The sequence below is a fragment of the Pan troglodytes genome, chromosome 5, assembly GCF_028858775.2.
Source record: "Pan troglodytes isolate AG18354 chromosome 5, NHGRI_mPanTro3-v2.0_pri, whole genome shotgun sequence".
Taxonomy (NCBI): domain Eukaryota; kingdom Metazoa; phylum Chordata; class Mammalia; order Primates; family Hominidae; genus Pan; species Pan troglodytes.
Window position 1 is genome coordinate 158636355 of NC_072403.2, and position 27620 is coordinate 158663974.

A 27620-nucleotide genomic window follows, 5' to 3' on the forward strand; every position below is an offset into this window, starting at 1 on the left:
TTATTTTGTGTAAATTAGAACATACTTATCTCATGAATACTGCTTTTGTATAAATGAAGGATACATTTAAAAATGTATTAACTCCATAAAAATCCTAATAGCTCTTTCATGCTGTCTTAGAGATTTTAGGAAACATTTTAAAAATAAGGGCAATTAAATTTTCGACGAAATTACTTAACCCCATTGATACATATGTGTGTATATGTGTATATTATATACATATATAATCTGTTTTCTTGAAAGATTTTTTACCATTTTATTATAATTAGAAGTTGTATATGTTTCATTAAACCCTTAGCATATTTTTCTATCATTTTTAATAAGACAGATTTTTTATATTACAATCAGATTTTATTAAATTTGATATTATCAAATTGTAACTTAAGCTTAAATTATTTTTATTTTGCATTAAATTTGGCAAATTTAACATTTACATTTTATAAGCAAATCTTATAAACATCAGTATTTTTGTGCAGTTATCTATATTTGGAATTATACACCTAAGCATAATTTTTAAAAACTCACTTGATTAAAGTCAATGCATCAATATATTATTTTTACTGATTGTTTTTGTTAATTACCTTGAAAGGGCATTTACATATCACTTAAAAACAGAATATTTTGCTACTAAAAATTCAATTCCTATACATCAGACATGTATTTACAAACTTTATTTGACCCACACAATTTCCTTTTATACTATATTTATTCTTCCCCATGTTCTAATAAATGATATCTCTAAACCAAGCTTGTCCAACCCGCGGTCCATAGGCTGCGTGCTGCCCAGGGTGACTTTAAATATATCCCAACACAAATTCGTAAACTTTCTTAAAACACTATGAGATATTTTTGTGATTCTTTTTTTTTTAAGCTTCTGAGTTTAGTTAGTGTTAGTGCATTTTATGCATGGCCCAAGACAATTCTTCCACTGTGGCCCAGGGAAGCCAAATATTGGAAACCCCTCCTCTAAACCTGACCTTTCTGCAGCAGAATGCCTTGGGTTAAACCAAACTACAGAGCTAGTTCTTCACGAACAAATTTGTCCACACACCAGTAGATGATTTTTTGAATGTTTGTTTTTAAAGTTTGAGTTAGACTTCCTTTTGAATAGAAACAGTTTATTTAATTTGTGATTAGAATTCAAAAGTCACAAAGATTAAGAGGAAGAAGATGATTTAATTTAAAGGGAGACTATCAAGGTTATAGATGTCATCAAATTCTAGCAATGAATTTTGTATTACTAGATAAATATACTAATGCTAGTCTTGAATACTTCATTTTGGAAGAGACCTTTAAAGAATATTTGGTTGAACCAAGTACGAATCTGATTATTATTTACATCTAGCATACCTCCTTGGGTTGGGATGGGTTTGGTTTTTGTTTTAGAAACTCCATTGTAGACATCCCTCTCTAGATTAAACTTGAATTTTTCGGATAGTTCTAAGTGATACATTTTGAGTCAACGTTCAGAAGAACATTCCGGCTCCACTTAACTATTATTTTTAAGTTGTAAATTGAGATTGCAGCAAACATACTTCCTGTCTCATATTTTATCTCTTCTGCCCTCTCACTCTAGCCAGCTCTGTTTAGAAAAAAAGTTAAGGCCGGGCGCAGTGGCTCATGCCCATAATCCCAGCACTTTGGTAGGCCAAGGTGGGTGGGTCACCTGAGGTCAGGAGTTCGAGACCAGCCTGGCCAAAATGGCAAAAGCCTGTCTCTACTAATAATACAAAAATTAGCCAGGCGTGGTGGCGTGCGCCTGTAGTCCCAGCTACTAGGGAGGCTGAGGCAGGAGAATCACTTGAACCCAGAAGACAGAGGTTGCAGTGAGCCGTGATCACGCCACTGCTTTCCAGCCTGGGTGACAAGAGCGAAACTCCATCTCCAAAAAGAAAAAAAGTTAAAAGTGGAGAAATGCGGAGGAGTATGTCAAGCTGTGTGAATAGAAAAAGAGCTTAATTGGACCCTTTTGTGCTGCAGTTTTCCTCTCTTCATAATTCTTGATCTTTGAACATTTATCCAAACAACCTTTGTCCCTGCTAAAATGTGGTTCCCAGAACTGAATGCTGCCTCTGAAAGTAATTCTGACCCGCAAAACATAAAGAGGATCATTGCTCCATTGTTTTGTACCCTGTGATTGCATCAGTCTTTGGGTACCTACAAGGCATGTTGATATGGTGGACTCAAGAGACACCTCAAGAGAGAACATCTTTGGCTGGCTAGATAATGTCTAAAACTGTATTGAGCAGTTGTATAACTAGCAATCTTAGGTGGGAATTTTGTGGCTAATTCTGCCCAGCAGGCTCATCCGGAGGCATCCTGACCCATACGAAATTCACCAGAGGCCTTGACATATGCCTGCCCAAAATTCATAAACACCATGTCTGCAACTTTTACCTGATGTTGTGTCTTCTAATCTTATGAAAAAAGTAAATAAGTTTTGTTTCCAATAAACTCATGCTGGCTTTAAGAATAGGTTTTATCTTTGAGGTTCACGTGAGACATGCTTTTTATGAGCTGCGGCAGAACTTTGATAAGCACTATTATTAAACTTACTAATCTGTGGTTTGCAGAGTATATATTCTTCTTAAGTTTGAAAAATCAGAATTGTTTGCTCTATTTTTTTTCATAAATACTCAAGACCATACACTGTAATTCAGAATACTAGTCTATGGGATTCCTCAATACTCAGTACTCGATTATATAGCTGTTTTACTACTGAATCCATTTAGAATAGCCAAGTTCTGTCCTATAATCCTATCACTGATTTAGCTTTGGATTTTCACTTACCAATATCTAATCCCACCATTTAATAACTTTTTCCTTTATAATCATTCTGAGTCTAAGCAAAAACAAAATAATTTTGCTTTGCCTCTTTAATTCAGTAGTACAATGAACTCAAATAATAATAAAAATATCAATACATATGTGCATTACCCTTCGCCAGTAAAAATGCTTTATTATACATTTTTTTTACTTGCCCCAAACATGATGTCATAAAGTCCTTACTGGTGTTGCAATTCTCATCTCATTATGGGGACTGGAATTCCAGCTAATATTTCTAGATGTGTATGAAACTTTTAAAAAATTCATTCTGGCTTACATATATCTAATTTTTACTTCTGGAAATCTAAACATACCAGAGAGCTATTTGTGGGCAGAGTACAGCTGGAAGACAAATCTATCTTTTTATTCTTTATTGGGGGCATCTGGAATTATAATCTCAGAATTACTTTGAACATTTGCATCTATTATGATATCATGCTTTTGATTCACTGACTTTTTAGCCAGCTATCCAATTATGTTAAACCAAGCTCTTCCCCATCATAAAGTAAGCCATTCCCAGGCTCTTGAGCTGCCCCTTTTCTGCAATCTAAAGAGCTCATCCTCAATCACACATCTGGGTTCTGTGGAATCAAATCAGCTATTAATTTTACAGTTTTACCTGTCATGTCAACAGAATACATTTCTTTGAACTCTTCTGCTTTTCTTAATTCAGTATTCCAGAAAGATAATCTGGGTGACAGGAAAATCAAGTAAGAAGCTTTTGGGCTACTCTGGGATGGTGCAATGATAAAAATCTGCCATGGGAGGCATTAGAAGAATTAGAAGAGGACATAGTAATCATCTATTGTAGTTAAGCACTTTATTTTATAGTTAAGGAACCACACAAAGGAAAATACCAGAGTTTATTATTTTCCTGAAAACTTTGTAGGATAGTGCTTTCTAAGAGAAATTCCAAACATAATCCTAGTGATTCTATGTTTATTAAGAGATCTTGGGACCTATAGGTATATCATAATAATAAGACATTTAGCACTATTAGATATTGTACATTCGATAGAATAATAACGACATAATTCATTTCTGTGTAATTTATCTTTCTTATAGAAGGGATACACTTTCGTGGCAGAAGCATTTACAGGCGACACATATGTAGCAGCCTCACGATGGAAACTGCGTCTCATCGGTTCTTCTGCTCCACTGCCATGCCTCTCTCGAGACTCTCCATGCAATTCCTTTACCATAAAGGAAATCCGAGATTACTACATACCCAATGATAAGAAAATTTTATTCAGGTACAAGTAAATGACAGAAGGGGAAAGGCATTTTTTAAAAAAATATTAATATTTTAGGATAAAAATAAATTCTGCAGTAAAATCCTGAGTCGGTTTTGAATTTCAAATTCTATATTCTTTTTGGAAACAATTAATTGAGTGTGATGTGATTATGTGGGTGTTATGTAAGATTAAGCCTGTATGGCTACATATAATGGTAGTGAGATTTCCCTAAGTCTTCATCCTACTTGACTTTGATTAAAGATTCTTCATGACATGGCTTCCTCTTACTATTTTCTTCTTCTTCTGCTCCATCTCTGGCTAGTATTTTGTGGGGGTTTAATCAACCAACTCAGCCTTCTTTTTATGCTCATCTATGTGCAGTGTTCTCCTTAAATAGCCTAATTATAGATTCCACTCTCTTTCGTTAATCAGTCTTCAATGTCCCTGCACTATTTCCAGCCCTCATTATCTTCAGTCTATACAATTGTTTTGTTTCTGGAATCCATGACTCTACTATATTCCCTTTTCTGCGCTTAATCAGTCTTTTCTCATTCTCCCTATCCATTTACATACTCATCCTTTACTTCCACAGTAATTGCCTTTCAACCACACATATTTAAATATGTGATTCTCCTGCTTTAAAACCTTTGATAACGTTCCATTGGCTACAGATAAACTCTGAAGCACATAGCATGTTATTTAGCATTCTTGAACAGATGCCTAACACAGTGTGCTCTCCTGATGGAACTAACAACCACCTCCTGATATATATGCCCGGAAATTTTATTTTGCTCAAGCATTTCCTCTTGTCCCACGTGTCCTCTCCCCACCTCTCCACTTAAAAAAAAATCATCACCTTTAATGAGAATTTTCAATAGTAAACTTCTTTGTGCTTAAACCTTCAAATATAATTAGTTGGCTCTGGTCATGTTCCTATAGTCCTTTGTTCTCTCTGAGACTGTGACATATCAAATTTTATCTAGTTAATTTCACCCTGGCCACTGTGAGAATCAACATTGATTGAAGGCAAGAATCATTTATTTTCAATATAGGACCTAACACAGTGCCTGATACATAATTGGTCTCCATTAACAATGTGTTGTTATTCAACGAGTTGTTGGAATACTTATCTTCTCTTTTTAATATACACTTCTCTGCACAGAAAATTTGGAAAATATGTGTATTCCCCAGAAGGAAAGAAACACACCAATAACTAAAAATAGCAATTGTGATAAAATATTTTAACTACTATGATAGAAAACTATCATATCACATGGCAGGGCCACTAATAGACTAAAAAGTGACATTTAACCTACTACCTAAATTACTCCCAGAAGCTGGTATTAAAGTCATCAAGCTGAGTGGTGAGGAAGGTGAAGAGGGAGCTGCTTAGGTAGCATAAGTGAAAGTTCATGAACTAAAGGATATACAACCTTTTCTGGAAACTCAAGACATTGTTTTGTTTGCAAAGTTGGGTTTTGGCATGCTATAGTAAGTAGTAAGACCAGAAAGTCAGCGAAAGCTTTCTGAGAAGAGCCTCACTGGACAAGAAGAATGGATTTTTACATTAGGAGCAAGGGGACTCTTTAAAGGATTTTAAGAAACATTATCAGACTTGTGTTAAAAATTATGTCTGCATAGCATGAATTTTTAAAAATATATTATATATATGCATGTGTATATACATATATATATATATATTTTTTTTTTTTTTTTTTTGAGACAGAGTCTCACTCTGTCACCCAGGCTGTAGTACAGCGGCACAATCTTGGCTCATTGCAACCTCTGCCTCCCGGGTTCAAGTGATTCTCAAGCCTCAGCCTCCCAAGTAGCTGGGATTACAGGTTCATGCCACCAAGCCTAGTTAATTTTTGTATTTTTTGTAGAGATCAGGTCTCACCATGTTGTCCAGGCTAGTCTCAAACTCCTGGCCTCAAGTGATCCACCTGCCTCGGCCTCCCAAAGTCCTGGGATTACAGACGTGAGCAACTGCGCCCAGCCCATTAATTATATTTTATAACAGAAAAGATGTTAGAACTATATTATTTTAAAATTATATTTAATCATAAAAGATGTGGAATATGAAAAAAAAAAAAAACTTCACTCAAGGCAGCAGTGTGTTGAGTGAATGGAAGGGGAGCATAACCAGAGGGTGGGAAACCAGGTAAAAGCTTTGAAATAACCCAGAAGTGAGATTATGGCAGTCTGAAGTAGGGCAGCATATTGACCTGTGAGGACTGTCGTAACAAAAGTCCACACACTGGGTGGGTGACTTATGCAATAGACATTTATTGTTGCAGAGCTGTGGAAACTATTAACAGAAGTGTGAGATCAAAGTGTCAGCAGGGTTGGTTCCAACTGAGGCTGTGGGAGAGAACCTGTTTCGTGACTTTCTCCTGGCTTCTTGTGGTTTGCTGGTAATCTTTGGTTATCCTTAGCTTTTAGAAGCATCACATCTATCTCTGCCAACATCTTCACGTGGTATTTTCCCCTGTGTGCCTCTGTTTCCAAATTTCCCTTTTTCTTTGGAGACAATCTCACTTTGTCGCCCAGCTGGAGTTCAATGGTGCAATCATGGCTCACTAAAAACTAACTCCTGCCTCAAGCAATCCTCTCACCTCACCGTAGCTGATACTACGGGCACATGCCACCATGCCCAGCTAATTATTTTTTAAATTTTTTGTAGAGACAGAGTCTTGCTATGTTGACCAGGCTGGTCTCAAACTCTTGGCCTCAAGCAATCCGCCTGCCTTGGCCTCCCAAAGTGCTGGGTTTACAGGCATAAGCCACAGTGCTCAGTCCTAAATTTCCCTTTTTTTATGAGGACACCAATCATACTGGAGTAGAGCCCACTCTAATGACTTAATTTTAACTTGATTCTCTGCAAAAGACCCTATCTCCAAATAGGTGACATTGTGAAGCACTGGGGGTTAGAACTCCAACAGATCTTTGGTGGTAGGCGGGGACAAAATTCAACCCATAACAGGCAGTGACAGTGAATCTGGAGAGAAGAAAAAGGATTTTAATATATTGAGGTAAAATTGACAGCCTTGCTGGAGTTCTAGAGTTTGACTTGGGAAATGTTTGGATGATGTCATTTACTTAGATAGAGGGGAGAAGCTCATTTGCAAGGTGGGCCATAGGAAGACAACTGATTCCTTTTTAGTTTTTAAATGTGGTGGTCTAGTGAAATAGCCAAGTGATACTGCATAGGTAGTTCCACTGCAGACCTTGATTTGGGAGTCATTATTCTGTTACTGCTCATGGAAGTGCCCAGGAAAGTTTGCAAAATGAGAATCAGACCTAGGACAGAACATGAAGACTCTCTGATGTTTGTGGGAATGTCTGTCAATGGAAGCAAAGCAGCCCCCAAACAGGAGGGAAAGTACAAAAGCTGCTGTGCTCATAGTGGAAGAGTTTTTAAAGGAGGAGGAAATCAGGGTCCAGTCAACACTGTCAAGTTCTCCTGAGAGGTAAAAGAAGATGAGAACTGAAGTTTCTATAGGATAGTGACAAACTCCTTGAAACCTTGGCAAGAGTAGGTTTAGCACCTGGTGTGTTAGTCGGTTCTCACACTGCTATAAAGACATACCTGAGACTCAGTAATTTATGGAGAAAAGAGGTTTAATTGACTCACAGTTCTACAGTATGTACAGGAGGCATGGCTGGAGAAGCCTGAGGAATCTTACAATCATGGCAGAAGATGAAAAGGAAGCAGGAAGAGTCTTCACATGGCAGAGCAGGAGAGAGAGAGAGAGAGAAGGGGGAAGTGCTATACACTTTCAAACAACCAGATCTCATGAGAACTCACTCACTATCATGAGGACAGCAAAGGGAATTCCTTCCCCATGATCCAATCACCTCCTACCAGGCTGCTCCTCCAACCCTGATTATCATAATTCAACATGAGATTTGGGTGGGGACACAGAGCCAAACCATATCACCGGTGTTGGTGATGGAGTAGGCATGTGGAAGTGGTAAGATGAGAAGAGTGGAAGCAGACAACTCTCCTTAGGTGCTGAGCTGGGAAGTTGGAAATGCAGTAGAGGCTGGACTGCAAGGTGGGCTGAAAGTTGTGTTGGTTTGTTTTTTGCTTTGTTTTAATCTGTTTTAAAGATAGGAGAGAACTGTACTTATGCACAAACTAATGTCAAGGAGGAATAAAGAGTGGGGTTTATTTAAGATACAGGAGAGGGGCCAGGTACAGTGGCTCATACCTGTAATCCCAGTACTTTACAAGGCTGAGGCAGGAGGATTGCTTGAGCCCAGGAGTTTAAGAACAGCCTGGGTTAACATAGTGAGATCCTGTCTCTACAAAAAATAAAAATTTAGTTGAGCATGGTGGTGCGTACCTGTAGTCCCAGCTATATTGGAGTCTGAGGTGGAAATATCACTTGAGCCCAGGAGTTCGAGGTGCAGTGAGTCATGATTGCACCACTGCACTCCAGCCTGTGTGACCTTTTCCATATATATAGAGAAAAAAAAGTATTGTCTTTTAGTGTCGTCATATATATGAGAGACATGATACTCAGAAAAGCAAATTTCTAGAGAAATTAAAAGTTGATAGAGTCCTGAGCATTTGTGAGGAATCACCTAAAATAAGAACAAAAAGCCAACTCTTTAATTGCATTAAAAGGGGAGCGGGAAAGAATGGATTAGACTGCATGTTTCCAGTCTTTTTGCAAGAGGTTTCCAAACTATTGGTGAGGGGTGAAGGTGGAGGCTAATTTCTCTGTATTTTTGTGAATCACAGAAAATGCTATTATCAGTGAAGCTCCAAAGGCTTCTGCCAGGAGTGCTTTTTGTGTAATAGAGAGGGTTGACGTGGCAGTAGTTTGCAGATCTATTAAGAGGTTTGGTGGCTTTTAGGGCTATCAAGTTTTATATTTGTTTATTTATTTTTATTAAGTTCTGGTGTACCTGTACAAGATGTGCAGGTTTGTTACATAGGTAAACATGTGCCATGGTGGTTTGCTGCACCTATCAAACCCATTACCTAGGTATTAAGCTCAGCATTCATTAGCTCTTTTACCTGTTGCTCTCCCACCCCCCACCCTCCCGCAACATGCCCTAGTAAGTGTTGTTCCCCTCCCTGTGTCCATGTGTTCTCATTGTTCAGCTCCCACTTATAAGTGAGAATATGCAGTGTTTGGTTTTCTGTTCCTGCATTAGTTTGCTGAGGATAATGGCTTCCAGCTTCGTCTACGTGCCTGCAAAGGACATGATCTCATTCCTTTTTATGGCTGCATAGTATTCCATGGTGCATATGTACCATATTTTCTTTATCCAGTCTATCATTGATGTGTGTTTGGGTTAATTCCATGTCTTTGCTGTTGTGAATAGTGCTGCGGTGAACATATGCATGCATGTATCTTTATAATAGAATGATTTATGTTTCTCTGGGTATATATCCAGTAATGGGATTGCTGGGTCAAATGGTATTTCTGGTTCTAAATCTTTGAGGATCACCACACTGTCTTCCACAATGATTGAACTAATTCACATTCTCACCAACGGTGTAAAAGAGTTTCCATTTCTCTGCAACGTCACCAGCATCTATCGTTTCCTGACCTTAATAATCATCATTCTGACTGGCATGAGATGGTATCTCATTGTGGTTTTCATTCACATTTCTCTAATGATCAGTGATGTTGAGCTATCTTTTATGTGTTTGTTGGCCACATGTATGTCATTTTTTGAGAAGCGTCTGTTTATATCCTTTGTAGGGCTATCAAGTTTTATAAGTGACTGCTTATTACATCTAAACAAAAAGTTATATTTTTTAAATCTAGGGTTTGATGATAATAAAAGTTCTATTTCCTTTTGTTTTACAGTACTATATTGGGATCCTTTGCCAAAGTCTCTAATAACTCCAGTATTTTCAGGATGTTAGTGAACTTTAAAAAGTAGTTTTATTTTTAGGTTATCATATCAGAAAATTAGACAGTTTTCCTTACTGTATTAGTCTGTTCTTGCATTGCTATAAAGAAATACCTGAGACTGGGTAATTTCTGAAGAAAAGAGGTTTAATTGGCTCATGGTTCTGCAGGCTGTACAGGAAGCATAATGCTGGCATCTGCTCAGCGTCTAGGGAGGCCTCAGGAAGCTTCCAATCATGGCAGAAGAGGAATGGGGAGCAGGTACATCACATGGCCAGAGCAGGAGTAAGAGAGAGAGAAAGGGGGAGGGGGATACACATGTTTAAACAACCAGATCTCATGACAACTCACTCACTGTCATGTGAATGGCACCAAGTAGATGGTGCTAAACTATTCGTGAGAAGCCTGTCCCCAAGATCCAATTACCTCTCACCAGGCCCCACCTCCAACAGTGAGGGTCACAGTTTGACAGGAGATTTGGGCAGGGACATATATCCAAACTATCTCACTTACTGACTTGAGAGAAAGACCAACATACTTGCTGATAATGTTAACTTTTTTTTCTTTACAGGTATTCAGTTAAAGTTCTAACACCACAACCTGCTACAATACAGGTACGCACATCCAAACCAGATGCATTCATCAAGCTGCAGGTCCTAGAAAATGAAGAAACTATGGTGAGCTCCATTGGAAAAGGCCAAGCTATAATCCCAGCATTTCACTTCTTGAAGAGTGAGAAAGGTTTGAGCTCCCAGTGTAAGTGTACCTTTATGAACAGGATAGTTAGATTCATAAATGGATATTTGTGTTTTCATGACACTTGAAAAATGAAAATAAAGTAGCAAGTAACCACTTAAATTATGAAACTTCATAGTACAGCAAAATATTACAAGTATAGCATTTGCATGTCAAATTAGGCTCTGAAAATCATTATAGGTTTATTTTAAAGCCTTTTCATCTTGGAGAAAAATTTACTTTCCTATTATATGAGCCTTCTTAATAAGAAGTCAAATTTTTATTATTTTGAAAGAATATTTTTACTTTTTTAAATTCATAATTCATTATTTTCAGAAAATATTCTACTTACTAAAATTAACAAAAACTAAAGTTACTATTTGCAATATATTATTCTCAATGAGTTATTAAATAAATAAAATAATTTTGGAAATAATGGTTAGCAGTACTACTCTGAGGCGTATTACTTAGTTATGTTAGTAACTTGATTCTGACTGTAAAAATCACACATTACCAATGTAGCATATTTGGAAAAATAGAAAATTACAAACAAGGGAACAAGAAATGCCTTATAATCGTGCTACTCAGAAAAAAAGTTAATATTTTAGCTTTTTTGCCAAAACACACTAAATATTTTGGCTTTTATGCCTTCATTCTCCATTTTTGCACTTAGATTTTAAGGAAAACTGAGTTCTTACCTATTTTGCCCGTTGATATTTCTTCTTTCTTAAAATAATAACTTTATTTATTTTTTGTGGCCTTGGCTGGGACCTCCAAACCAAGGTTAAATAAGTGATGATGATGTATTTCCTTTTCTTAAGGAGGAACACTTGGGACATTTATCATTAATTATCTTTTTTGGTGGCTTCTAATAATTAGACTTAATGAAACTTGAGAAAGTTCCTTCTATTGATAGCTGTGAATTTTAATATTGAATGGGTTTGGAACATTATTAGTTATTTTTTGTTGTTGTTTATAGAAATCATCAAATTTTACTCCTTTGAGTTTAATAAGTTTAGTTTTAATTTTGAATCACTCTTGCATTCTTAGAATAAAACCTATTTGGCCATGATGTTTTAACATACTCCTATGTTTAGAATATATAATTTTACTCAGTTTGTTGGATCATAATCATAACTTTGTATCTCTGTGAGAGTTTTTTTCTCTATGTGCACCCATACATTATTCTTTTCTAGTTCTTAAGCTAAAATTATAATGAATACTTGAAATTAATTTGAGAACTTTGTAGTTTTTCTATTTTTGAGACTTTTAAATTCTCCAGGATTCATTTCTTTTTAAAAAATTTATTATATTTGTCCTCAAAACTTTCTAAATCTGATGTTTTTAGGGGAGAGACATTAATTTGTTTTTTCACTATATAAGAAAATAATTTCCAAGGTTATTTTTAACTGCCTTTCATTTTTATAGAATATATTTTTAGTGAAAAGTACAGATTCATTTAGTGTTTCCAATTTATCTGCATAAATTTGCATAAAGGATTTTTAAAATTTTTAAATATCTTCTCAATGGGTTTGTATAAATACAATGTATTCTTTTTTATTTATTTTTAATTTATTCCTAATCAGACTTTTTTGAATTTACTGTGTATTATTGGTCTTTTCTTAGAAAGAATTGGATTTATTATTCAAACCCGAATGGCTCTTTTAGATTTATAATCTACTTTGTCAATATTTATATTTATCTTTTAAAACCCTTTCTCTACTTTTAAAATTTAGTTAAATGTTTTTTCTTCTAGCTTTGCCAGTTGCAATTTTATTTCATGTTTTAAGTCTTGTTTTTAAATGAATATACTTAATGCTATACATTTTTCTCACTCTGGCTACATATGTTTTATTATATTTTATAACTTAGAATGCTATAAAATTTTTATGTAGTGTTATGTTAGCCATGGGCTGTGATTTATTTTTTACTTTTTCTTTAACCTTAGCATTTATAACATTTTTAGAATTTCTAAATAATAAAATTGCTTTATTTAGCCTATTTCTGTTAATTTCTAATTGAATTCTGTGGAGTTCGAAAGTGTAGATATATTTTCTACTTTGAGGATTTGACTGGTGTTTTTCCAGTTTCCTGATTCAAATCAAGTTTGATTACTGTCCCACTGAGGTTTAAAAAGAACTCTATTTTGGAGGTAGTTTGATGTCTAAATGCACACATACACTTTCATAAAAGTCAAACTTGCTAATTATGATATTTAAAATGTCAAGGTTGTCATTTATACTTCAACTGGTGTGAAAATTTCTTAGTGATATGTATTAAGATCACCTATTTTTATTTTTAAATGTGTGATAACATCTCTAACTCTAATATGTTTAGTTTTACATATTTATATGCTATGTTGCTACTTATGTAAGTTTCATATTTGCTTTATATTTTTCATGTATCATATTTTTAAAATAAACATAAAGCAACCTTCTCTTAACTTTAACAGGATTTCTTATCACTGATTCTTCCTTTTGTTATTCTTCCTTTTGCTATTATTTGCCTGTTAATACTGTTCATCTGTTTAGTTTTCCATCCTCTACATGTTTTTGCTGTGAGTCTTTCTCCTGTAAATGGATATTTTTTCTACACAATGATATATGGACTGGCTTTGTGCCCCGCCCAAATCTCATCTTGATTTATAATCCAAATTGTAATCTCCACGTGTTGGGAGAGGGGCCTCGTGGGAGGTGATTAGACCATGGGATGCTATTCCCCCATGCTAATTTCGTGATAGTAAATGAGTTCTCGCAAAATCTGATGGTTTTATAAGGGGTTTTCTCCCCCTTCACTCTGCACTTCTCTCTCCTGTCACCATATGAAAAAGAATGTGTTTGCTTCCCCTTCCTCATCTACCATGATTGTAAGATCCCTCAGGTCTCTTCAGCCATGCGGAACTGTGTGTTAATTAAACCTCTTTCCTTTATAAATTATCTAGTCGGGCAGTTATTTTTAGCAGTGTGAGGACAGACTAATATAAAATGCAAGATTCTTGTCTCTAAAATGGGGGAATGCAGTCCATTTACATTAATTTTGATGTGTATGCTTTTTTTGAATTATTCCATCACATTATATTTCTTAATTGATTACATCTTCTAGTTGACCTTTGCAAAGCTATTTCATAATCAGCACCCTTCCTGAACTTTTTCCCCAATAGTGTTTATTTTGATTAAACCTACAAGCAAATTACTAGAAATAACTGTTATTTTTCTATGTGTAAAAATCTTTATATCCCTTTTCTACCTAATATCAGTATTTTTTTGTTTGTTTTGTTTTGTTTTAGTTATATAGGTGGGCGTTCCAGAGCAATACAGATTCCAGTGGTGACACTGACTTTTGACTCCCTGTCCCTCTCTCTTTAACAACTACTGGCAAGTTAGTGAGTATAAGCTGAGCAACAGATCACTGCAAATTGTTTGATATCCCATCATCTTACACAGGCTTCAGTAGTGTGAGTCTCTGTCTTTTCCCAGTCCAGTGTTCTATCCAGGAACTGCTCCTAGCTAGTGGGATGAAGGGTACCACTGAAGGATTTATTATTTACACTAACTTGACTGGAGGCACTCAGTCTATAATACAAATCCTTCCTACCATTCTCCCCAGAGCTTTCTGCAAGATAGACCTTGCCACGTGTGGCTCTACTTCTGAGTATTGTTTCCTAAATCAGTTTTTGGTTTTGATCACTAACGTCGGGTAAGAATCCCATTTCCAGGGAGACAAGGAGTACAGTTCAGGCTGTGACCTTAATCAAGATTTTAACACTGCTTATTTGAAATCTCTCTGCGTTTTTCATTTATCTCATTATTATGATTTATAGAATGTAAAATATTACATATACATACCTCTGATTAGTTTCTCCCTATTTCACTCTTTCCATATTTCTAGTCTGACTTTCAAGTTTCTTCTGATTTTATTGCATAACTCATTGTAATTGTGCTCGCTAAACATAATTCCCACCCTCCCACTGTACCAATATATTTCCCTTCTAAATGCCCCAATAAATAGTACTACCCACTCAACATCAACATGTTCATCATTATTTTGTTCGTAGATTTTTTTTTTTTTTTTGAGATGGAGTCTCACTCTGTCACCCAGGCTGTAGTGATCTCAGATCACTGCAACCTCCACCTCCTGGATTCAAGTGATTCTCATGCCTTAGCCTCCCAAGTAGCTGGGAGTACAGGTGCGTGACACCACACCCGGCTAATTTTTGTATTTTAGTAGAGACAGGATTTCATTATGTTGGCCATGCTGGTCTCAAACTCCTGACCTCAAGTGATCCACCTGCATCAGCTTCCCCAAGGGCTGGGATTACAGGTGTGAGCCACGTTCCTAGATTTATTTTGAATGCTTGTAATGATTTACCCATAATTCATCAACAAATATGATTGAGGGAATTTGTTAAAGAAAACTCTTCGTATTATATGTTGCATCATTTACAAAATTTAATTTATAACACATATTTACTTTTATCAAGTGTTTTTTACGATTTGGATTTCCCCATTTGATTTATAGTTATAAATTATATAAATATTTTCAATATTCAATAATATTTGCTATTTTAGAATAAACCCTAGTTGATTGTGGTGGTTTTTAATAGTAGTAGATTTGGTTTACAATTATTTTATTGGGAATTTTTTACACATTCTAATTAATATGTATAGTGAACAAATATGTTAATAATATATTTATTAAATGCTTATATAGATTGAATTTATCTCTGTTCCTTGACTGTTTAATTCTGCATGGATCTTTGAACATACTCTATCTCTCTTTTAAAAATTGTATATTATATGATATCCACTTGTAGAAAAGTCTTTTGTTCCTGTCATTCTTTTAATTACTAGTTACTGTACAATACCCCAATGGTCTTAGCAGGGAGTTTAACTCCAGCCTTCCATGAATAGTATATTGAAGCTTACTTGGACAGTAAGACGCACAAAGAAGTAAGGATCCTTCTGTTCTGATCCTTAGAATAATTTTAAATTATTTAAATTTAAAACTTTTAAAATTTAAATTTTTTACTTTAAATTTAAATTTTAATGTTTTAAATAATTTTAAATAAATAAGAATCCTTAGAGTGCTTTTTATTTGGAAAGAAAAATAGAAGCCCTTACAGGAAGGCTGTCTTCATCCTGTCCTATTAACCTTGGAAATAACGTGTGAATTGTTGTCATAACCCAGGGATATGCCTTTCCAGTGTGAATAAGACTTTGAGGAGAATTGAAGAAATACCACACTGGGATGATATAATTAGGGCACAAGTGCAGTGTTTAAGTCACAGGGAAGTGGGATATGCATGTACTATATTAGTAGGGTTGAGCTTGGGCAAAGCTGTAGTACTTTCAGTTCTTTTGAGCATGTCTTCTTTCTCCCATCACTTGTCCTTCACCCCTGAATATCTCCTGGGTTGTTTTCAGCACTTAGGCTGCATTACTCCTTTGTGGTTTCTCATTCAAACTTGCCCAACTCCATTTCTAGTTTTTTCTTTAGATATGTTAAGACCATTTATCAGACATGTTTTGTCAGTCGGAATGCTGTTTTTAACTCTTTAAAATGGCTGTTTTCTTTATTTTGATACATTTTACACCGGTATTATAGTTTAGTTCACAGAGGGAACTCAATTCCAAAATCTTAGTGGGCACTTTTGTGCAGCTCTCCTGTGCTATTTATGACCTCATGCTTTTCTTTAATTAGCTAATTACCACCACCAATTTTCTCTGCAATTTTTAGTTTCAAATTCTTGCAGGTAACACTGTTTATAGTTTGTCATCTAGTTTAATCATTATTTCATTCAAAATGTACCATTTATAAGAGAAGTATACATAAGTATTTAAAATCAATTTTTATAGGTTTACTTCTGGCCAAGAAAGATACAGAAAAATTGAGTGGAAGAGTAACTGGGTCAGAGATCAGAAATTGATCCAAAAGTAGAGCCAACATCTATAATGGCTCTTATTTTACATGATATTTCTATTTTACCATTAGTATTTCCAGATGAACTTTAGTACAGTTTTTCAAGCTTTCTCAAAACACACAGAAATCATTGTTTTTCTTCTGACTGCCTTGAATATATAGATACTATAATTTAAGGAAACTGACATTGTTACAATATCGAATTTGCATGCAAGGAAAGGCTATTTCCATTTATTCATGACCTCTTCTATTTTTCACAAAAAAGATTAAAAGATTTCTCCATATGATAGAACTATTATTGTACATTAGATAATTTCTTCATTTAGACTTCAAACAGGGTGTTGTTTTTAAATTGATGCTATTAATTTGTGTCTATGAGTGATATAAAAGACACTGAATTTAAAAATAATCACTTTTCCGTGGCTTCTCTTGGAAACAAATCTATTTACATATCCTTTACTGTATGTATTTCTGGAGTACCCCCACATAAATACTAATAGTTGCAAAAAATCTGTGTGTGTGTCTTTACAGGATATCAAGGTACACACTACCTTGATAGGTATTCTGTACACAAACACTCTTACCACATGCTAAAGGAAAGATAAAACTTCATTGCAAGGATGCAGAAGTTCAAAATGAGCCAGTCACAGATCTTATATACAGACTTCTTTATATCTGTTCTGTATCATATCATAGGAATTTACAGAATATCTGTATATCTTATAATTTTTAAAGAATAAAATCTTATACTAATACTTATGGTATAAGGTCAATATAAAACTTGTAATTTTGAATATTTTGTAAAATTTCTAATTTTAAAATTTGTAATTTGGGAAATTTATAATTTTCCATAAAATTTACATTCTAGATAACTGAGTATTTGAGGAAGACCTATAGGCTAGGAATAATACAATATTTTATTTCATATGGTTATATTAGGCTCCTACAGAGAGTGATCCTGTGATATGCCCAATCTTTAAAATTCAAGGATGAATTTTAACAAATTACATGTGTATCTAATTTTCTGAATGTGTACATGCATATATATGAAATAAATGTTTAGAAGTAGAACTACTAGGTCAATGAATGGGTACGTGCATTGTTATTTTCCTATACATTGTCCAGTTGCCCTCTACTGGAGTTTGAGTAAATTTATCCTCCTTTATCCATGCTCCCCTGATTGACAGAGTTACATTTCTTGACTTTTGTCATCTGAATGCTACAAATATTAATTTATGTTTCATTTGTCTTTAGTGAGGTTTGAACAAATTTTTATGTGTTATATTTCCTCTTTTTGTATTACCTTCTTTGCAAAATTTTAAGTGCTTTCCCATTTTTTAATTGAAGTTAGCTATTTTTTTCTAGCTGATTTGTAGAGTCTCATACATTAGGGAAATTTGCCCTTTTACCTAGGTGTTTCTAATGTTTTTGTAAAAATAATGAGTTATGAATTAATGACTAATGGATGGAAGGAAGTAAAGGACAGGGCCTTTGTGTCATACATTTTTAATTTTTTATTAAAGTATAATTTATATACAGCAAAAAGTATAAATCAATGTTTTGATAAGTACATACTTTAGTGTGACCCACACCCCTAACAAGATATCAAATATTTCTGTTACCCAGAAGATACTTCAGGCCATTTTCATTCAATTTCCTCACCCTCAAAGAGGCAATCACTGTTCACATTTCCATCACAATAGACTAGCTTTGCCTGTTCTAGAACTTCATAAAATTGGAACCATATAGTATTTATCTTTCGACACCGGCTTCTTTTGCTCAGCATAATGTTTTTAAGTTATATCCATGTTATTGCATATAACACTATTCTATTTCTATCTATATTTCTGAGTATTAATTCCATCGTATGGAGATACCACACTTTTGTCTACCCATTCTCCTATTGGACATATGGGTTTATTGGAGTTTTTTGATATGGTGACTCAAGTTGATAAGGACATGCTTGTACACATCTTTTGGACTTATGTTTTCATTTCACTTGGATCAATATTCAGGAGTTGAATTAGTATGTCAGTGTTTGACATATGTATACATTTATTTTAAAATGGTAAACAGTTTATCAAATGGATTGTATCATTTTACATTCCCAACAAGGTATAAATGTTCTAGTTTCTCACATTTTTCCTCACATTTATTGCTGTCAATGTTTTTAATCCATCATTCTAGCTTATATATTGTACTACTTCTTTGTAGTTTAATTTGCATTTCCCTTATGACTAATGATGTTGAGCATCTTATGTGTGCTTACTGACCATGTGTATAACTTATTGATTGAAGGATTTATTCACACATTACACCCACATTTTTAATGAGTTGTCTTTATTATTATTACCTTGTTCTTCATATATTCTGTATCTTCTGGATACAAGTTCTTCATCAAATGTATGCTTTGCCAATATGATCTTTTAGTCTAAGTTTGTCTTTTCACTTCCTTAACAGCAACTTTAGAAGAGCAAAAGCTTTTAATTTTTATAAAATTGGAGTTGTTAAAAAAATTAGTGCTATTTGTATTTTATCTAAGAAATCTTTACCTAATCTAGGATCATGAATATTTTCTTTCATGTTTTATTCTAAAAGTTTTATAATCTTAGCATGCATGTTTATTTCAATGATGCATCTTGAAATAATATTTATGTATGGTTTAAGGTAGGCAGTCAAAATTATCTTTATTCCCATGTAGATATACAGTTTTTCTGGCACTGCGTATTGGAAAGATGATATTTTCTCCATTGAATTACCTTGACATTTTAGTCAAAAGTCACTTAACCATGTATGTATAGGTCTACTTTTGGACTCTGGATCAATTGATCTAAATAACTACTCTTCCTCCAACACTGCCTTTTCTTCAAAATTGTAGATTTTAATTGGATTTGGATTGCACTGAACTTGGGGAGCACTAACTTCTTAACAAAACTGAGCTTTCTGGTCCATGAACACAGTACATCCCTCAATTTTATCTTCAATTTCTGTCAGCAACATTTATATTGTGAGTCAGCAGAGTGTGCATATACTTTACTATTTTCATATTTAAGTATTTTATTTTTAGTGGTGCTCTACCTAGGACTAAAAATACATACTCTATGCAATTTGATATCTTTATTCATTCTCCAGGACTGCTACGGCAAACTACATAAAGTGGATGGCTTAATAAAATGAACATTCATTCCCTTACAGTTCTGGAAGGCAGAAGTCTGAAATCAACATATTGTCTAGGTCATACTGCCACTGAAAGCTCTAGGAGAGAATCCTTCCTCCTTTCTTCTAGTTTTTGGTGGATCCTGGTATTCCTTGTCTTGAGACAACTTAACTCTGCCTATCTCTGTCAACATCTTCACATGACCCTCTTATTTGTATGTCTCCATGTTTTACCATTTTTCTGTCACCTTTAAGGACACCCATCATTGGATTTAGGGCTCATCCTAATCCAGGTTGATGTCTTCTTAGGATCGTTTTCTTAATTAGAACTGCAAACACCCTTATGTCAAATAAGGTCACATTCTAAGTTATTGGGTGGACATATTTTTTTGGGGGGGTCACTATTTCACTTTCCACAATATCGTACCATGAATCACTTATCCTCTTTTGAAGTTTTTTCACTCTGGTTCTATTTCAATCATTTCTATTGCTTGTATTCAAGTTTACTAATCTTTTCTTCTGAATTTGACAAAATGTTGTTCAAGTCTATCCAGATATTTTTTATTTCAGATATATTCAGATCTGGAATTTCATTTTGATTCTTCATATATTTCATTTTTCTGTGATACTCACCATTTGTTCACTCAGTATGTTCATCTTTTTCCATAAATCCTTAAGCACATTTTAAATAGCTATTTTAAAGTCCTTGTTTGATGAGTCCAACATTTTTATCAGCTTCATATCTATTTCTATTGACTATTTTCTCAAGTTATGGTCACATTTTCTGCTTCTTCATATATCAAATTGATTGTGTGCTGTATATTGTGCGTGCTACACTGCTAAGAGTCTAGATTATGCTCTTTTAATTGAAAGAGTGTTGAATCTTGTTCTGGCGGGCAGTTAATTTATTGGCAGCTTGATCCTGGTCCTGAGCTTAGTAAGTCAGTTCTAGAGTTGCCATGACTCTAGTGTTAGGGTAGCTCTACTCTTAAAGCTTGGCCTTTCTTGGGTCTCAACTGAATGCTCTGCATATTCATTGAATTCCCTTCATTTTGACAAGTCAGAATTTCAATGTCTCTCAACACTGTGGAACTACCAGAATCTTCATTAAGCTCACAGCCCCCTAGTAGTTATTGTCTGCCTGGTATTGTTGAGTGTTTGCACAAATGAAGTTTAGAATTCAGCTAAAGACTCAAGTGGACACCATGTCTATTTCTGAGCTCCTTAACTGCTCATATACTCCCTTCTGGTATCCTACCTCAAATTTTACTTGTTGCAGGAGCCCCGCTCACCCATCTTTGTTTCCTAAACCTAGCAGCACTGCTGTTCACTACTTTGGGCTGTACTTCCCTGTATACAGTTGGGAAGGTGCTTGCAGGCAGAAATCTCTGGAAATCAAGAGGTCACTTTGTATGTTTCCCTTGTCTCAAAGATCACAATCCTGGGCTGTATATTTTCCGGTGGCTAAAAATAGTTGCTTTATACGTTTTGTCCATTTTTATCATTTTTTGTGGTACGAGAATAAGCCCAATGTCATGGCTGGAATTAGAATATCCCTGTGTCAGTCACTTATGTTTTTTCAATACATGTTTGATGAATTAATTAATAACATTCAACATATTTCCATTTTAAACCTATCATCAGCAGTACTTATATGATCTGTTAATTAGAAAATAATTAAAAATTGAAAATTAAAGAGAAAGTCTTTTATAAGTGTGATAACATACATATGTGGCATTAAACACAGAAAATCAGTGTGTGGCGTTAGCTTAGGGTCATTCAAGTGGCACAAAATAAATGAGAAATTGTTGAACTGTTGTATATATTTTAGAAATAAGTGGTTACTCAGAATATACATTGCTCTGTGCATGTCACATACTATTATAATAGATTTCCTTAAGATCAATAAACCAAAAACACTGTTTTTTATCTCACTAAAACAAAAGAATTGACCTATTCCTTTGAGTGTTTTATAAAGGAATGTAACTGATTTAGTCAGTAATAACTATGTATATCACATATTTTAACTTTAACTTAGTATTTCTCCTATTCAGCTAGCAAGCACATTCTTTCATTTCACTCTGCATCCAAGAAAGAGCAAGAAGTGTATGTTAAGAAGAAAGCTGCTCAGGGAATTCAGAAATCCCCCAAGGGTAGAGCTGTAAGTGCAATACAAGACATTGGTCTACCCCTTGTGGAGGAGGAAACTACCAGTACACCCACTAGAGAAGACAGTTCCAGCATACCACTGCAGGTATATTAAAAACAATTGTTCAATTGGACTGTTCCTAAAACCCTAACATAAAACAAAACAATCATTTCCCTAAAAATAGTCAATATACAATGTGCCAATGTATAGCCAATGTATAGCCAGAATTGAAGAATAAGAGAGTCTTGAACAGTTTCTCTGTGCCAAGATCTTTAAATACATCTTGGCACAGAGATGTATTTAATATGTACATGAATACATCTTGGCAAATTTAATATGTACATGAACTCTATAATGTACCTGTAATTATCTAATTTTATAGTTGGGTTGTAAGAAGCTATATAACTTTGTGGGTCACATATTAATAAATGTCACATATTAAAGGTCATATATTAATAAAACTTAATTTGTATGTGCTTACAATTAAAGGGAAAAAAGATAATGCATATATTTATAAAACAGCAGACAAAGGCATGACCTAGCCATTGGAAACCAAAAAGTAAAATAAGTTTAAATTAAATTAAAGGAATAGAAAAGAAAATGCCAGAAATAAATGTTAATATCACAGAAATTACAATAAATCCAAATAGATCAAATTAATCAACTAAAATGCTAAAATTTTAAAGTTATATAAAAATAAGATCTAACTATTTTAAACAAACTGCTGTAGAAAGTTCCATGATAGAATGTTAGAAAAACATACCTGGCAAATATGAACCAAGAGAGAGCTGTGATGATAGTGTTTTGTTTGTTTGTTTGTTTTTTGAGATGGAGTTTTGCACTGTTGCCCAGGCTGGAGTGCAATGGCGTGATCTTGGCTCACTGCAACCTCTGCCTCCTGGGTTCAAGTGATTCTCCTGCCTCAGCCTCCTGAGTAACTGGGATTTCAGGTGCCTGCCACCACACCTGACTAATTTTCTGTATTTTTAGCAGAGACAGGGTTTCACCATGTTGGCCAGGCTGGTCTTGAATGCCTGACCTCATGATCCACCTGCCATGGCCTCCCAAAGAGCTGGGATTACAGGTGTGAGCCACCGTGCTTGGCCTGATGATAGTTTTAATACATATAGAAACATTACATAAAAATAAAAGGTAGAATAAATCAAGTAGACATGGCCATAACTAACATATAGGCACCTAATTATCTAGACACAATAAATAAAAAGCAATAACTATTAGAACTACAGAGATAAAAAGATAAGTAAATCATAAATAATTGAAGATTTTTAACCCATGCCTCGTGGAAACTGACAGTTCAAGCTGAAAAACGAAGTAAATAGAATTGTGAGAATTTGAAAACAAAATCTAAATATAAGCTTAATCATTTAGATATCTATATGGAACACTTTACCCAATAAACAGAGAATATACTTCTTTAGCACACATGAGATTTTTTTTAAATATCATGTAATAGACAATAAATGGAAGCCTCAATAAAATCCAAACTATCCCTATCATATAGTATGTTATCTGAACTTAATGCAATAAAATAGAAACTAATAATTAACAAGGAGTTTTAAATCCTATAAATAATAAAACTAAATAAAATATATTAAATATACTAAATAATTCTTTAGTTTAAAAGAATATTGGAAAATAAATTATGAAATACATAAGATTCAATAACAATCCAAATTTGTAAACAACATCTAAAATAGCATTTGTTTACTGCTACTATTTTTAGTAGTAAAAATACAATGCAGCTTCTAGATTAATTCATTAGGAAGCAGGGATGATTAAAAACAAATGAGCTAAGCTATTGAAATAAAAATTCAAAAAAAGAACAGAAAAGTAACTCAAAGATAAAAGAAAGGATTTTAATAATGATGAGAGCAGAAATCAATGAAATGTGGAATAAAAAATAAAGATTAATAAAACCCAGGGTACTTTTAAAGATTAATAAAATACACGTACTTCTAGTAAGACCAATTAAGAAAAAGAGAAAAAGAGAAGATATAAATTAACCAAATACAGAACAAAAAATTAGGATGGAGGTGTAACAACAGACAATGGGTTAAAAAAATAAGAGTATTAGAAACAGCTCTGTGCCAGCAAATTTAAAACCTACAGGGTGGTAGGGGTGAGGGGGGCGGTGAGCACAGTGGCTCACCCCTATAATTCCAGCACTTTGGGAGGCTGAGGCTGGTAGATCACTTGAGACTAGGAGTTCGAGACCAGCCTGGCCAACATGGTAGAGAAACCCTTTCTTTATTAAAAATACAAAAAATTAGCCAGGCATGGTGGCAGGTGTCTGTAATCCCAGCTACTTCAGAGGCTGAGGCATGAGAACCGCTTGAACCTGGGAGGCGGAGGTTACAGTGAGCCGAGATTGTACCACTGCAGTCCAGGCTGGGCGACAGAGCGAGGCTCTGTCTCAGTAAAATTAAATTAAATTAAATTAAATTAAATTAAATTAAATTAAACTAAATTAAACCTGGGGGTGAGGGGGAAACACATAACTTCCTGAGGGTGGGGGAGAGGAGAAATCGCAGAGTTGATTCACAAGAAAATAGAAAATCTGAATAAAACAGTAAAGAATAATAAAATTGAAATGATAATTCAAAGTCCTCTAAGTCTTCCCTTTCCAAAAAACCATATGCCCTTTTGGCTTTATAGGATAGGTCCAATAGACTTTTAAAAAGTAATTTCTTACAGAAAACAAACAATATAACTTTCCAATCCTTTTTAAGAAATTAATATAATCCTGATTTCAAAACCAGATAAAGGTAACACAAAAAGGAATAAAATGTATTTATAAACATAGGTGATAAATTGCAAATAACATAATAGATATCCAATTCTAGCAGTGTATTAAGCTATCAGACAGAATTCTTCTCAGAAATTCAGAAATCTTTTACCATTGGAAAATCTATCAGTATTAGTCACTACAGTAATAGACTAGATGAGAATGATCATATAATCCTGAAACATTTGACAAAGTTTAACACCTATTTATGGATTTCTAAAATGTGCTCTTAGCAAACTAGGCATAGGAGAGAACTTCTTCATCATAAATGTTACATGCCAAAAATTTTACACTTAATGGCCAAATCTCATATACAAAACCATTATACTAATGTGGGACGTGTAAGTGTGTTCCTATTAAAATTGGAATAAGAAAAGAATGCTTGCTATCATTGTTAGTATTTAATGATACTGAACTATTATGATAATGGAAAGCCACAATGTACAAAGAACAAAATAATTAAAAGATTATTCTAAATAATCATTGAATTATTCGCAGATAATATAATCATATGCCCAAGAAAAAACAACAGAATAAACAAACTTTAGAACTAAGAGATTTTGGCAAGATTGCCAAAGACATTAATAGTAATAACTAATATATTGACTTACTTATTACTTACTATGCACCTGATACTATGTGCTTCACACATAGATCTTGAATTCTCCCCATCGACTTTTTTCTTTTTCTTTTTTGAGACAGAGTCTCACTCCATTGTCCAGGCAATGGCGTGATCTCAGCTCACTGCAATCTCCACCTACGGGGTTCAAGTGATTCTCTCGTCTCAGCCTCTGGAGTAGCTGGGATTATAGGCACATGCCCCCACACCCGGCTAATATTTTTTGTATTTTTAGTAGACAAAGGGGTTCTCTACCACGTTGGCCAGGCTGGTCTCAAACCCCTGACCTCAGGTGACCCACCCACCTCAGCCTCTTGAAGTAAGTATTCCTATTATCTGTATTTCACAGTCAAGGAACCTGGAGGACAGGAAGCTTAAGTGACTTCCTCAAGGCCAAATAGCTGGTTTGTGCTAAAGCAGGACTTCAACCCAGACAGCTCTAGCTCATGAGGTCATGCCCTTAATCACGATGCTGTTCTGCCACTACAACTTAAACAAAAAACAGTAGCGTTCCTCTACACCGGCACTATGCATTAGACATCAGAATATGATGCCTTTAATAATAGCAGCAACAAAATCAGAAAACACCCAGGAATTAACCAAAAATATATCAGTTTTCCACATAGAAAAGCTTAACACTTGAATAAAGGCTACAGAAAGTAACCCAATCCACTGATGGACACAGATGACTTGAATAAATAGAGAAGCATTTCATGCTTTTCAGCAAGATGGCATAACAGTATAAAGATATGTTATCCTCAATCTGCCTTTAAATTCAATGCAATCCCAATCAAAATTCCCACTGTATTTTTCTGAAATTTTCTAAAGATACTTTAAAATTCATAGGAATGAATAGCAATTCACAAATAGCTAACGAAACTTGGGGAAAAAAGAGCAAAGTGTGTCTTAGTATTTCCAAAGACAAAAAGATATAGCAGTAAAAATAGCATTAATTAATGCATACATAGGTAAATGGAACAATAAGAGAAAGTAAGATAGAAACATCTATATTTTTATGAAAATTTCATATAGAATAGAGGCAACACCATAAACCAATGAAGAAAAGATGGACTATTGAGTAGGTTGTACCAGGAAAATTACATCTCCATGGAGAGAAATAAAACTAGATCACTAGCTAACATCATACATAAAGGTGAATTCCAGATATAGTGAACATTTAATTGTAAAATTTTAATCCATAAAAATAATAATAGATAATGTAGGAGACTATTTTTTTCTGTGTCATGATCACAAAGAAGAGAAAACCCTAAAGGCCAACAGCTTTGAAAAAATACTCAAACTCTATAGTAATCTTAAAAATGCAAAATACAATAGCAGTGAGATTTCACTTTATACCCACTGCACTCGCAAAAATTATAAAGTTGGGTAGTGGCAGGTGTTGGTGGGGATGTGAGGCTATTAAACTTTTATAAAGTGTAGCGTTACAGAGTTTTGGAGAACATCCAGCATGATTTAACTAAATTATGACTGTCTGATCTGGAAAATTCTGCATTTATCATGTACCTAGCATAATAAATGACATTAGACACATACCATGTATGTTCTTATCATTTTTAAACACTGCATTTTATTTCACAGAATTACAAGTATATTATACAGTGTTTGGTGTTGTATAACAGTTGGCCTCTCACCGAAAGCCAGCTGACATTTGTTCAAGCACTGAAAGACTTAAAGAAAAGTAATACCAAAGGTATGTCACCCTAAATGTTTAAACATGCACTTTACATTTGAATAAGTTGATATTTAAATATTTAATAATAAATTGATTATTTAGTCATGAAAATATCATTGTATGATGTTTTATTACACATTATAATTTGTACTCTATATCCTGTGACATTTCCTGTTGTGTTAATTGATTATATGTTTCAATATTTTTACTGCCTGTTTTATAAGGAAAAAAATATGATTAGTTAGATGTAATGTAAGCACATTTTGTCTAGTTAATAAAAATTACTAATTGATTATACTTTTGAACATTTCAAAAATGTATGACATTTTTCTATTTATAAAATTATATTTGCCCATATTTGTTGAGAATATATAGCATTAAATACAAGCTTTTAAAATATTTCACAAATTCTTCAATTCCAGAAGAATAATTTTCTAGTGAAAGAGTACTCTGGTTTATTTTTTCAAAATATAAACTACTCTAGTATTCCTGGCCAGGAAGCTTGTTGCTTTCAAAAAAGAGAATCAAAGGGAAATCTCCAACAGCTTTGTATCCCACTGGGCAATCTAATAATTGAATCTGAAAGAATGTGTATTTTCTATT

General features: G+C 34.2%; 1 protein-coding gene across 1 annotated transcript in view; it reads left to right on the top strand.

The window, feature by feature from the left end:
• The window catches only part of ADGB (androglobin), a 218191-nt gene that overhangs the window by 142843 nt on the left and 47728 nt on the right, over positions 1-27620 (top strand). Inside the window, exons 26-29 of the mRNA XM_054686389.2 lie at positions 3892-4079; positions 10512-10696; positions 21805-22004; positions 26924-27035. Coding sequence (XP_054542364.1) covers positions 3892-4079; positions 10512-10696; positions 21805-22004; positions 26924-27035 — 685 coding nt within the window. The remainder of the gene's footprint in view (positions 1-3891; positions 4080-10511; positions 10697-21804; positions 22005-26923; positions 27036-27620) is intronic.